Here is a 13911-nt window from a genome sequence, read left to right on the forward strand (position 1 = left end):
TAATTGATTTTTCATGAAGAAAGATGTAATGGTTACCATGAGATAAAACAGGATCATATTGAGAGAACAAATTTATCTCAAAGAGATTAAGGATATCCTATATGTTGGATCTAGTACCCTAAGTGTAGTATTTTTGTCTGTGAACACTTGTAATTTTTTCGAACAAATTGGTTAATAAAAAAAATTCATGGATTACATTAATATACTTTGTATAATTTTCCTCATGTGGTTTTTGCACGCAAAGTAAAATAGGAGCAAATGTTGTTCACTGGTTGTCTAATGTTTAATCTAATACTAAGCAGTATTATGTGGTCGAATCGTAATATGGAAAGACAACTTATATTAGTAAACGAACCTAAACATGTCCTTAGTCTAATCGAAATTGAGCAAATCGATTGAAAGACTAATATGTTTTCTATCAAGTCCAATTGGGGAGATGTTTTGTCTTGGGCATCAAAACGGATGACTCCCAAAAGATAGAGACATAGATGTCACTGACTGAATTGAGAGTACATCGGACAAGACCCAAGAAGAATATATTCTCAATTTGTTTATGGATTTATTCACTTGTAATGTTCATAGTATGGCATACCTAAATCCTGAGTAGATGACGGACTATGTATGCATGACTCATATACTTTGATGTAAGTAAAAGCCAAAGTTCAAATAAATTAGGAACCGAAAGCTAGTGTGTTGGGTATACAACTTTTGCAGTATGTAGCATCATTCACAATAGTAGAATTTTGTAACACCCAGATTTTCCTTAATTGACCTGAAATATACGAAAGTTAGAACTAAATTGAAAGAAGTCATAAGTTGGCGGTCTCTACTAAAAAATCGGGAAAAAAATGAAACAAAATTGGACAAGGTTAAAATTTGATTCTAGTTCGGTTGGTCCTTTAATGGGGGACAAAATGATTATCAATGGATGGTTTCTAAATAGTTGAAAACCGTGCGGGAAGGGCTATAAATAATTGGAAAATGACTTCCCGGGGAGGATTCAACTTAATTCTCTATCATTTTCCTTTCTTCTTCATCTTCTTCCTTGGGAGCTCCAAAAAAAAGATGGTTACGGGAAACTCTGAATGAGGTGATGATCATAAGGTTCAAGTAGAAAAAGTAGAGAATCCAGCAAACTGGTAAAGTACTAAGACCTTCGATATTTGTAAGTTTAAGGACTAAATATTAAGGATTTCTAAAACCATTTTACGGGTTCTGCATGTTTCTGGAAAATTGAGTTTTAAGTTGAAGATTCTAAGTTTAACTCATGGTTTTGGTTATAATGCTTAACTGTTGGGAATGTAACATCCCCAACCTAGCATAGACGTTACGGCCAGATCGTGAAGACTACATTAGTCACCGAAATGACTAAGTAACCCTACAGACCATAAAAACCCTCATTCAACTAACTTTAGAAAACTATAGTTGCATTTAAGTTTGTTTGAAAATCATACATTTATTAAGTTTTCTACTCTTAAGTCCCATTTTTGTTATTGATGTGACGATTTTAGAAACTCGTTGTTATTTTCCTTGTTTTGCAAAATTTCATTATCTTTTAATGCAACAGAAAAATACTATTCATCTCTGGTTTTAATTAGGTCAAGTAACATGCATTTTTCAGTTAACTTATAAAACCATTGTGTTGAATAATGCATGCATAAAACCAAATACAAAACCATAAACCATAGTCCAAAATTAAACTTTACAGTCCAAAAACTGAATAAATACTTATTAACAATTACCAATAGTAAAATAGTCCGAAGTCCATGCTACATTCGAATGTTAGGCCCGATGCTAGTCTTGATCATTACCTGAGAAGTTAAGACTAGAGGGTGAGCTTAAAATGGCTTAATGTGAGTCAACAACAATATAATCATACAATCAGTGAACAAACCATGCTACCATTGTCAATCTCGATACAATGGCATGCTTAACATGCGTATCAATAGTCAGTGTCAGTATATGCCTTGTATACTTTTCGTTTTCAATAACAGTGGTATGCATACGTGTTTTCCATACAATCATTTTCACATATGGTATGTAAGTTTGCATACAAGCTCAATATCATACATGACATTTTACATGTTCAATAATTAGTGTCTCAAAACTTAGTAAGCTATAGATGCATACAATTCGCATACTACCAACAAAGCTTAGCAAACAAAAGTTTGTCATACCAAACATGCTATCATCCAATTACATCACAATATCATACATCATATTTAGCTCATACACATCACAACCAGTCCCAACAGAGCTTTTAACAATCGAGCTTTTAAGTAGTGTACGTACCTACCTTGGCACCTCCTTATTAGCAATTAGGCCATTCGACCATTCCAAAACTAGAAAGTAAATTTTCCATTTAAACATATTTTATACAAATTTTACACTAATTAAAATAAAGGAAAATACCCATGCCTTAAAAGAGCAAGTCTGTATCACTAATACGCAAAGTTCGCGCTATCACACTTAGACCTTAAACGTGCCTAAAACCAAGTTATAACACTTAACATGCTAAAATACTGTTAAAAGAAGCCTTGAAACACCCCCTAAAGGTTCAGCCAAATCAGTGTTACACTAGTTAATTTTCATATCCAATGCGACAAATTTACTTACGCTGATTTCATGCGAAACAAGGGCGCGAATGAAATCCGACTTCACTGCTAATCCAGGATGTTCAAATCAGTATCTACATCTAAAATTTAATTGAAAATAATTAAATTAAATCCAATTCCAAAACCTAGAACAATTATCCATTACATCCTCTCTTAACGAAAACAATACTACGTAGGTACTCGCAACAAACCGCACTTACATTTTTCGTTTTACTAGATCCGAGTTGCTAAAGGAATGGGATCGATCACACATATGATAAATAAGATTAAAGGCTTATTAGAATAGAGGAATGATAAGCCTATAGTGGTGATCCAATGGATGACACACCACCACAATCGACACAACAATGAGATGTTTTTATTCGACACAAAAAGGGGAATTTAAGGGTTGGTTAAGGACTGATTTTAGGCTTGAAAAACAAAGTAAAAGAAGGCTGAAAATAGCAGCACAAAACAACAATTAAAGGCTTAATATGGCAACCAACAAAGGGGGCCTTGGGGGCGACAGACACTACCAATGGCGGCGGCTCTAGGACTGCTTTGCGGCGGTTCAAAAGAGGTGTTTAGGGTTGAATACAGATGATTTGAAAAGAAAAAAAAACATGAGGTCTCATCAAAACAACAGCTTAAGATCGATAACAAAAGAAATAAGAGAAAAGAGAGGAAGAATGACACTTACACTAAGAAGAGAATGAGCAGCACAAAAGAGGTTGTTGGGGGCGGCACATAAATAGAATAAAAGAAGAAAAAACGAGAGAATTTGATAGGGGAAAGCGGTTGGATGGCTATAGCAAAAGAAAATATGATAAAATGATGAACAACAATTGAAAATGTTGCATTTATACATAGGTTAACTAGGCTAGCAGCACAAAAATAGGAGGAGGAAAAAAATTAGCAAGAATTTAGTCATTTTACAAAGGAAAATAATCGAACTCAAGTCCCTAAGATATTTAAACTATCTCATTGTTTTCTCTTAACCACTAAGTTAATTACTCATTCTTGAAATAATTCAATAAACTTTAATCCAAAATTTTGAGATGTTACAACTCTCCCCTCCTTAAAGAAATTTTAGCCTCGAAATTTACCTGATTCAAAGAGATTAGGATAGTAGAGCCGAATCGCGTCCCTTGGCTCCAAAGTAGCCTCTTTAGTTCCATGATTCCTCCAAAGCACTTTAAGCAAAGGAATATGTTTCCTCCTCAAAAATTTAATCTCCTAATCTAAAATCTAGATAGGCTCTTCCTTAAAAGATAGATCTGGTTTAACTTCGATCTCCTCAATCAGAATAATGTGGGAGGGTCAGATCGATACCGTCTCAACATCAAGACATGGAAAACATTGTGAATGCAATCTAACTCTGGAGGCAACTCAAGCTGGTATGTCATTGGACCAATCCTTTTAAGTATCCGATAAGATCCAATGAACCCAAAGCTCAACTTGCCCTTTCGACCAAACCTCATAATTTTCTTCCATGGAGCAACCTTAGGAAAGACCTGATCTCCATCACTAACTTCTATGTCCTTTCATTTTAAATCAGCATAGAACTTCTGTCTATCCAAAGTTGCCTTTTAATTTGTCTTGAATTAAACGAACCTTATCCTCAACCTTTAGAACCAAATTTGAACTTAAAATTTTCCTCTCGCCCAATTCAGTTCAACATAAGGGTGAGCGACACTTACGACCATAACGGAGCCTCATATGGTGTCATCTGGATATTAGACTGGAAGATGTTATTATAAACGAACTCAACCAATTGAAGATGCCCTTCCCAACTACCCTGAAAATCAATCATACAACTCCTCAGCATATCCTCTAAAATCTGAATGACCCTTTTAGACTGACCATCTGACTGCGGATGAAATTTCATACTGAATTTTAAACGTGTACCCAAAGCCTCATGCAACTTTTTCCAGAATTGAGACATAAAACGGGGATCCCGATCTGAAATAATTGGCACTAGCACCCCATGCAATCTCACTATCTTAAAAATGTAGAGCTTAGCAAGCTTCTGAAGAGAATAATCAGTGCAAACCGGTATGAAATGGGTAGACTTGGTCAATCTATCAACAATGACTCAAACCGAATCTTTCTTAGTAAGTGTTAGTAGGGGTATTTACACAACTTTAAGATATTGCTACTCTACTCGAAGATAGAGAGAATTTATTCTCAACTGTTAAATCTATTTTTTGGAATAACAATTTTGTCGATTTCTATTTGAGAAGATATTTTTTGTTTTCACACTTAAACAAAGAAAACTAGTTATGGTTCTGTGTTTGATTTGAATCATTTAAGCCCACACTCAAAGCATATCATTGTACGAGAATAGCGAATAATGTCGTTCGGTTGAAAACTAGGAACTATAAGGATCCGTCTGGCCGAAAACACATGTGCAAATTCAATAATTGGTTTATTGCTATAAATATCACAAACCGCCTCGGTTTTTAAAATTTTTATTTTTCGCTGTGCAAGAAAGCTATTTTTGAACCGTATTTTTTCCAACATTAAAAGGGTAACACATTTATGACAAGGTCATTGGACGAGCACTTATTAAGTAGCTTTTGTCATTGTATGTAGTTGGGGAGAGCACAGTCAATACTATAGTAGAATGACATCATGACTAAATAAGTTTATAATTAATAGGAAAAAAGTTAGAACTTAGTTATAAATTATTTGAGAGTTAATTATATATGACCAATTGGTCTCATCGTTAGCTCATTGAAACTAGAAATGAATTGCATGTAGAACCAAACGAATAAAAATGAATGAAAATGATGATGTTAGAGCAATGAGTCGCATTCACTAATGAATGTGTTTTTTCACTTAGTATAGAAATGACTTGAGAATTAATTTAAGGTTTTTGAATTATAATTTATTAATAATTATAATTAATTAGTTAATAGCTCAGTGACTACGAAAGCAGGCACTTTTTTCAATAAATGCGACAAGCACAATGAAACAAGGGACAACAAAGTTGTTTATGTAGTTCAGTTTCACTACATCAGCGAAGTTTAGCTCAGTGAGATGAATCCACCATCTTTGAAACAAATGCAACTAGTGGTCCTAGATCTAACACATCCCAATGAAGAATCCTCCCTCTTGTACTTCAAAGACTAGATCTCTCACCACTAAATTCTCCCCCTAAGAACTTAGCTTGTAAAACCAACCACAAAAAGGTTTTGCAATTGCAAATGCACTACCACAATAAAAGCTCCTAAGTAAACAAAAAAGTGCCCTAAAAAATTAGTACATTAACCTATACAAATCTTTCAATTATATAAGGCTTTCGGGACTTGCTAACATAATAAAGATCAATCACGATACCTTCTAAACAAAAGCTAAAATAGTTTAATACAATATAATATTAACAGCCAAAGTAAAATGGATTGTTGGCAAATAAGTTTTCAAGTTTCGATCTGATCCAACTTCCTTAATCTAAGGGATTTGATATACTCGATCCGATTCAATCTGATCCAATTCTCCATATATGATTCTCAAAGTGAATTGATCTCCATTAATGGGTTTGAATCATTCCATGATATTAGCACAATCCAAAGATTTAGTTAAATAAATTGTCAATCTTCCAAATATGACAAGTTGTTGTTTCATCGCAGTGATGAAGAAAGTAGACAGTTCCTTAAATACATTGCAGCAACTTCAAATATTTTTATACTTTTTGTTGCATAATAAATTTTAAATTTTAAATATTTTTAACCTTTAATTCATGTTAAATAAACCTCAATTTAAATAAAATCTATTGAAAATAAAAAAAATGTGGATACAGTACAAAGTATAACGACCAATTCGTAGACCTTTAAATATATCAACGAGTGAATCAAAAGGTTGTTATCAACTTAGTTTTAGAGCAATTTTCAGTAATTCAACTGACCAAAAAAAAACAGTAAAAGAGTACTTTTCGTACTTCAACATAGTAAGCTATTTGTGTGAACACTTTGACATATTTATAAGAAATCCAACTATTTTACTCATCCATTGAATTCACATACAAATTTAATAAGTCAATTACGTTGAAAAATTGGGTTTATCCAATAAATTTATTAATCACTTTCAAAATAATATTTCAATATTCAAACCCTTACCTCTTTTGTACTTAAAAAGATTTTGGATGCTCAACACAAACTAATTTCGTTGAAATCAAATGTATCCCATGCCATTTTATGATATCTGCGGGTAATTTAGATATCATTTCAAACGCTCCTCTCATAACTCTAAAACCAATACTAAACCTGTTGAAAGAAACTTCTCCCGAAACCGTGAAAATCCCTCAACAACACCCCACCACCAATCCTATTCTTGCAAAACTCACTCCTGGCAATTTCGACCTTCATCCAGCTAAGAGAAAGATATTTGATTAAATGAAATTAGTCCCATTTGTTTTTTGTCCATATAATGAGGACTTGTAAAGTCAAACAAAAACATCAAATAAAACGTCATCTTCAAGAACTCCGTTATCCCCTCTTTTTTTTCTCTTTCTTCAGTTTTACTATTGAAGTGGGGGATTTTTTCCCTTTATAAATTCTACACAAACCAGTTGGAATTTTCTCCAGGGTTCAACTTCCTCTCTTGTTCTTTCAGTTTCCTTTGGTGTTTTAAGACATGGGAACTCAAGCTCCTCCAGAAAATGGTTATGGCAGAAGCAACAGTGTATGTGATTTTCCCTAACACCTTTTTCTCTTTATGCATGGAATAATCCCCACTACTGTTTTGTCTTCATTTCTTTTAGTACATATATAAAAAGAAAAATAAAGTTAGATCGAATACTTTCCAAACTCATTGGAGTTTTGTCTTTCTACCTTTGTTCTCTTGTGATGATTCTTCTTCGATAACAATTAAAATTTAAAAGCTGCCTACTAATTTTCATGAAATATATGCCTGTTTTTTTTTCTTTTCTTTTCCTTTTTTGCTTTGCAATCTCAGATTTGGCTTAATCTCAGATTGAGAAAAAGGTCAACACACGTGATATCTAGGGTTCATCACATGCCACTACTGTATACTTCTTGACTTTTCATTTTTTTTTAATATTTTATTTCATATATATTTTAAAATCAAATATTTTCTTATATGGTATACATTTAGATAATAAATCTTAAACTTTATCAAAATTCATGATTTTAAAAAAAAATCATTATATTAATAGTCATACAACTATAAAATAGTTACAAAATATTTATTTAATTATTTAATTTTATCTTTTTTTATCACCCGACTATCTTAAATTTTTTATTTACATTAACAAGCTCGTGGCATAAAAATTTTTACTAATAATTAAATGACCATTTTATAATTTTTATAATTAATTTATAAATTAAATAATCTTTACCCTAGTGAAAAAATAATCACAACTGTGGACTAAGTTAAATCCAAACTTGTAATTATATTCGTTAAATAATTCTCATAAAAAATTCATTGAAAATACACAAGTAACTCAACACAAACTCCCAAAACAAAAAAATTGAAGATAGTTTACATTAAAATTATTTAACGATTTGTTATAATAATATAATTTAATGAAATTAATTGAAATGACTCGAAATTTAATGAATTTAAAATGTAAATTATTTGGTATGAATAAATAGCTGTAAACCCTAACCCCTGGAACCCTATTTATCTTACCTTTAACCTTCTTCTTACGGCACCTTATTTATTTTTTTCAACCATGATTATTTAATAACAATCCTTTGTTTAAAGGAACTTAAATTATTTTTTAAAATTATGATAAAAAAATATTTTTCTAATTTATGAAATATAGATAACTAAAATAACATTTTTTTTTAAATTCCCATTGGTTGTGGCTGGGCGTACGGGACGTTGTTTTTTTCCATTTAGTTTTTGTCTTTGCATTTAATTCTTGTAACAATTATTGAATCAATTTGCATATACTTTTATTAGCAAAGACTTACAAAATTTTCTTCCAAAGAAAACGACTTATGAAATTAGGCACACTGCCAAATATCTCCCCCCCAAAAATATTCTATACATATTTAAAAATTATTATTTCGTATAATAATGTAGAGATTTTTTTTAACTTTTAATTTATTTATTTTTATTTTTAAATATTAATTAAGAATGTTTATTATACTATATTGATCGAATTTACAGCTTGGAATTATTTATTTTCAGACAAAGATAAATTCCAAAAACTATTGACTTTTGATTACATTTACGTTACAATATTTCCTCAGAAAAACAAAACACAACAAAATCACTCTAGGAACTTTGTCTGTATTTGCTGATAAGTAGGGATTTAATCTGATTGATTTAGAATCAATTAAAAGTTTGAAATACAATATTTTTATAATAAAAAATGAATCCCAGACCCAATATTGCTTTGACATTCAAACAGACCAATAGGAACTCTCATATTATCTCCTTACTCCATGATTACCGCTACACAAATATAGATAAAAGCATTATTAATATAAAAGTTTAATTATTAACAAATGTCAACTGCAGTAACGAGAGACGCTGTATTTTTAAGGAAAATTAAAATTTAAGATTTCAACAAAAATTAAGGTTTAGCGAATAAAATGCAGGAGTGGTGAAGGAGATAAACGTGGTGAAGTGGAGACCAAGTAAGTGGCCGACATGTTCAAACTCGATAGGACGTGCGGAAGCTAAATATGAATCTATTGAAACCATTCACTAACAAATGGCAAATCATAACTTGAATTTGGACTTTTTCCCCCTCCAACAATTAGGGGATTCCTCCACCCTTTACCTATTTTCCGTACTAAAACATTAAAAAGAAAAAAAACACACGGAGTCATATTTTGGTGCCTTGCTACCTCAACTTTTATTTGCTTTTATGATTTTCTTCTTCTTTCATCTTACTTTCACTTTTTTAGGAAAATATTTTATCCAAATGATAATAGTTAATTTCATCCAATAGTCTTGCATCAATAAATATTATATGAATTTTGAAATTCCCATCTTGAAATAAATAATAATTTTTTGTCTTTATTTTTTGATACAATAAAGTAATACGATGTTACATATGTAATACTAGAACTTAATTTAGTGAATTTAACTGTTGTAGTTCGGGCAAAACTAAAATTTTAAATTTCAAAAAATAAATAGAATTTTAATTTTAAGTATGGGAAGCTTAAACTATATTTAGTTTAAAAGTAACAAAAAGAAGAAAAACAAAGTAAGAGAGAGGGAAGTTAAGAGATAATTGTTATATATAGAAAATGATTCTTTTTAAGGTTTTTTTTTTGGTCAGAAATTGTGTTCAGTTGAAGAGTTGTCGCAATTTAGTGTTGGTATGAATTTGTTGTTGTGAAAACTAATTGAAAGAATTGCTTCAACTGTCTGTTATTCATAGTTGGAAGAGAAATCAGCAAAGGAGAAAGCAATCGATGAGTGGCTGCCAATCACCTCATCAAGAAATGCAAAATGGTGGTATTCAGCTTTCCACAATGTCACCGCTATGGTGGGAGCTGGTGTCCTCAGTCTCCCTTACGCCATGTCAGAACTCGGATGGTACGCTCACCAACTGTTCACTAAAATTACCCAATCAAAGATGAGACAAGAAATCCAACCATTTTTGTTTTTTTTTTTAACTTGGTTTCAGGGGTCCTGGTGTGACTGTTCTAATCCTATCATGGATTATTACCCTATATACACTATGGCAAATGGTTGAAATGCATGAAATGGTTCCTGGAAGACGTTTCGATAGATACCATGAACTGGGTCAATATGCCTTTGGTGAAAAACTTGGCCTCTACATTGTGGTGCCACAGCAACTTATTGTTGAAGTTGGTGTCTGTATTGTTTATATGGTTACTGGTGGCAAATCATTGAAGAAGTTCCATGACACTGTTTGCAGTACCTGCAAAGATATAAAACTAACTTATTTCATCATGATTTTTGCCTCTGTTCACTTTGTTCTCTCTCACCTTCCCAACTTCAACTCCATTTCGGGTGTCTCCTTGGCTGCCGCCGTCATGTCTTTGAGGTATCAAATCATTTTATATGCCATTTCCAATAAATTAAACTGACCCCCGAAAGTAAAGTCTCAATGTTAATGTTTGATGATTGTCTCGACATACAGTTATTCTACCATTGCTTGGGGAGCTTCAGTGGATAAGGGAGTTCAACAAGATGTGCAATATGGCTACAAAGCTAAGACTACAGCAGGAACAGTTTTCAACTTCTTCAGTGCCTTGGGGGATGTGGCTTTTGCCTATGCTGGCCACAATGTAGTGTTGGAGATCCAAGCTACAATCCCCTCTACACCTGAGAAGCCATCGAAGGGACCAATGTGGAGAGGTGTTATCGTTGCCTATATCGTTGTAGCCTTGTGCTACTTCCCTGTCGCTTTAGTCGGGTATTGGATGTTTGGCAATTCAGTCCAAGACAACATCCTCATCTCACTAGAGAAACCAGCATGGCTTATTGCAATGGCTAACATGTTTGTCGTTGTTCATGTTATCGGAAGCTACCAGGTTCGTATTTGATCAATTCCATTCAAGATAACATCCTCATCTCAGACCAGATAATTGATCAGATTTTGGGTTTAACTTGTGTCTTTGGATATGCAGATCTATGCGATGCCAGTTTTTGACATGATGGAAACCGTATTAGTTAAGAAATTAAATTTCAAGCCCAGTACAACACTTCGATTCATTGTCCGCAATCTTTATGTTGGTAAGTAAAACTCTTCATATATTTTCATCTTGCATGCAAATGAAACTCATGATCTCAACTAGAAAGAAGGGGTTTAGAGGGTTTTAATTTTTATATCAAATCTTTATTGCAGCATTCACGATGTTCATCGGCATTACCTTCCCTTTCTTCGGAGGTCTTCTCGGATTTTTCGGAGGATTTGCTTTTGCACCAACAACATACTTTGTAAGCCACATTAATTCCTTCATCCCATGTTTTCTTCTTACAAGAAAAGATACTTTTCTCTTTGAAGAATCTAACTCATTTTCACTGGTTTTTCTTTAGCTCCCTTGCATCATGTGGCTTGCCATTTACAAACCAAGAAAGTTTAGCTTATCTTGGTGGACTAACTGGGTATGTAAACTTGATTTTGATTCTACTACAACCTCATTGCTTCGATGTGCTTCGAATTGGTTTTTATTCGGCTTTCCCTTTTCTTTCTTACAGATCTGCATTGTATTTGGTCTTATGTTGATGATCTTATCACCAATTGGAGGGTTGAGGCAAATCATCCTTCAAGCCAAGGATTATGAATTCTACTCTTAAATTGTTTTCTTCTCAGTGAAGAATCAAGTGGGGAGTAGGAACAAATGAAGAACATGATAGTTAAAAGTTTGTCTTATGGAAGCATAACATAAGGCTATTGTCAAGAGTCAATGTTGCCGGCCTCCGTTGTCAGAAAATCAAAGTCACAATACACAAACATGGGAGATTGAACTGTTGGAAATCAGATCACAGGAGTATTGGCCGTCACTGTTTCTTCATTCTATCACTTGTGTTAATGTATGAATACAAAATAGTCTTCTTCTTTTTTCTTTTTCTTTTTCTTTTTTTTTTTTTGCTTGTTTTGCTGTTTGTGAAGAAAAAAAGATACTACAGTTATGTAATGGTTTCCACTTAAAATGTTGTATTTGCTTTCAACAAGAGTTCCCAAGGTTTGTTTCAGCAAATTTATGGAATCAACGTTTCATGGATTCTTCATTTTACTTTGAAAATATGACCCTCTGAGGATCTTCCAAATACATCACAGGAACAGAACCAATAATGGCATCTACCTAAACCCAGGAGTAGTAGGACCACTGAATTTAACTCTTAATAACAACCTATAGGGTTCAAGCCAAAGGTATAGACACAATGGTTTAATTCATTAAAATTGGTTATTTATGACGAGAAGTGTAAAGTCAAAACAGAACCATATGTCGGGTAAAGTGAAATAAAACATGTTGGAATTTAAACTACAATGTTATCCAGGCAGCAACAAGAGTTCTTAATGTAAAACAAAAGATGTTTATAATTTGAATTTCATTGAAGAAAAGAGCATCTGAAACTGAATTGCTGCATTGATAGCCTACAAAAGTATGCATTCAAATACCACAAAAACAAGATTGTTCTGAAAAAGAAAAACAATTCGATTGTCATAATTCCTTCTCCAATTTAGCCTTTTTCTCTTTAAACAATTCAACCCACAAATTAGAAATCCACAAGATACTAACACCAATAGCTGTAATAACAACACACATCCAAGAAACCCAAAGCCATCTAGGGATTACATTATCAGCTACCCCACTTGAATAAAACACTCCCATTTGGTACAAAAAGAATGGACCAAAAATCCCTCTAACAACACTATAAAAGGCATAAAAATAAGGGGACAAATTCGAATAAACCTTTGCAGCCAACTGGTTATCGTGCCTCCTAGCGGTTGCCAATGTCCAAACGTTCTGGCAAAAGCTTGTAACTTCAGCTAAAATCAAGAGAGTGAGGATAGCATAGGAGCCATGGAAGACGACGTGGCGACAAGTGATGAAAACAAAGAGGGTAGCCAAATGATGACCAATGAAGAGGACGTCTGTAGGGAAGAAAATAAGGTAGTGAAGCAGATCTGTGAGGAAATAAGCAATACTGTAATCCAAAACTAAATTCTGGGTTTTTGTGTTCGGTGAAGAAAACCCACGGTTTTGGTCGGAAAAGATTGCGAAAGTGGCTAAGAAAACGGCTGGGGTGCCATGGAAGAGGGAGATAAAGCAAGAACAAGCTTCGGGGCGAATCTTGGGACTCCAGTTACGGAAAACAATGGAGTAAGCAATCGAATATAGGATCAAAAACATGGAGAAAAACAAAGGGAGATTTGGGATTGAGGAGAAAGGGAAAGTTTCCATTGGGTTTCCGGGTTGGAGAAGAAATCAAAAAGAAAAAAGGAAATTTTATAAGAATGGTGGAGCCGGGGATGGATTAGATTTTGGGAATGTTTGGTAAGTTAGGTAAAATGGTAGAGTGGAAGAAAAGGATGGTTGTATCAAATCGAGAGTTATTGAGAGCTTCAACGGTTTCTCGGGAAAATGAAAGTTCATAGGAGTAGGAGAAGGGAAGGCGACAAATTAGGCTTTCAGATTTTTTATTTAAGAAAAAAAAAAGGAATTAGGCATTAGGATGGTTTTAGAGATTCAAAGATATGTAGGAAGTTGACAATGACATTCATTTCTTTCTAGATCTTCATGTTTTAAAGCCATAAATCTAAAATGAAATTCCATTGGGATTAATGAATTTTGTTTAATCTAACTACAACATTGTTTTTTTAATACACTGCATGTCGAAACTATTTTTTAAAATA

The 13911-nt window shown here is 33.1% G+C and overlaps 2 protein-coding genes across 2 annotated transcripts; one reads left to right on the plus strand and one right to left on the minus strand.

The window, feature by feature from the left end:
* The first annotated feature begins 6719 nt into the window (after positions 1-6719).
* Positions 6720-12281, plus strand: LOC107892186 (lysine histidine transporter 1). Its single transcript, XM_016817199.2, has 8 exons — positions 6720-7277; positions 9958-10115; positions 10207-10590; positions 10687-11080; positions 11177-11282; positions 11395-11486; positions 11586-11654; positions 11748-12281. Exons 1-8 carry the CDS (start codon positions 7230-7232, stop codon positions 11844-11846), a joined length of 1350 nt encoding a protein of 449 aa, XP_016672688.1. The 5' UTR covers positions 6720-7229; the 3' UTR covers positions 11847-12281.
* A 341-nt stretch (positions 12282-12622) lies between these two features.
* LOC107892187 (TLC domain-containing protein At5g14285) lies at positions 12623-13711 on the minus strand. The gene has a single exon (XM_016817200.2). The coding sequence runs from the start codon at positions 13457-13459 to the stop codon at positions 12716-12718; it is 744 nt and encodes a 247-aa protein (XP_016672689.1). The 5' UTR covers positions 13460-13711; the 3' UTR covers positions 12623-12715.
* Positions 13712-13911: the final 200 nt, after the last annotated feature.

The sequence above is a fragment of the Gossypium hirsutum genome, chromosome D09 (assembly GCF_007990345.1).
Source record: "Gossypium hirsutum isolate 1008001.06 chromosome D09, Gossypium_hirsutum_v2.1, whole genome shotgun sequence".
NCBI lineage: Eukaryota > Viridiplantae > Streptophyta > Magnoliopsida > Malvales > Malvaceae > Gossypium > Gossypium hirsutum.

Excerpts from the sequence above, each read along its gene's own strand:
- LOC107892186 (XM_016817199.2), top strand. The coding sequence starts at position 7,230 with ATGGGAACTCAAGCTCCTCCAGAAAATGGTTATGGCAGAAGCAACAGT. Across the intron at positions 11,081-11,176 it reads ATGTTATCGGAAGCTACCAG|ATCTATGCGATGCCAGTTTT; the intron begins GTTCGTATTTGA and ends TTGGATATGCAG. Across the intron at positions 11,655-11,747 it reads TATCTTGGTGGACTAACTGG|ATCTGCATTGTATTTGGTCT; the intron begins GTATGTAAACTT and ends TCTTTCTTACAG.
- LOC107892187 (XM_016817200.2), bottom strand. The coding sequence starts at position 13,459 with ATGGAAACTTTCCCTTTCTCCTCAATCCCAAATCTCCCTTTGTTTTTC.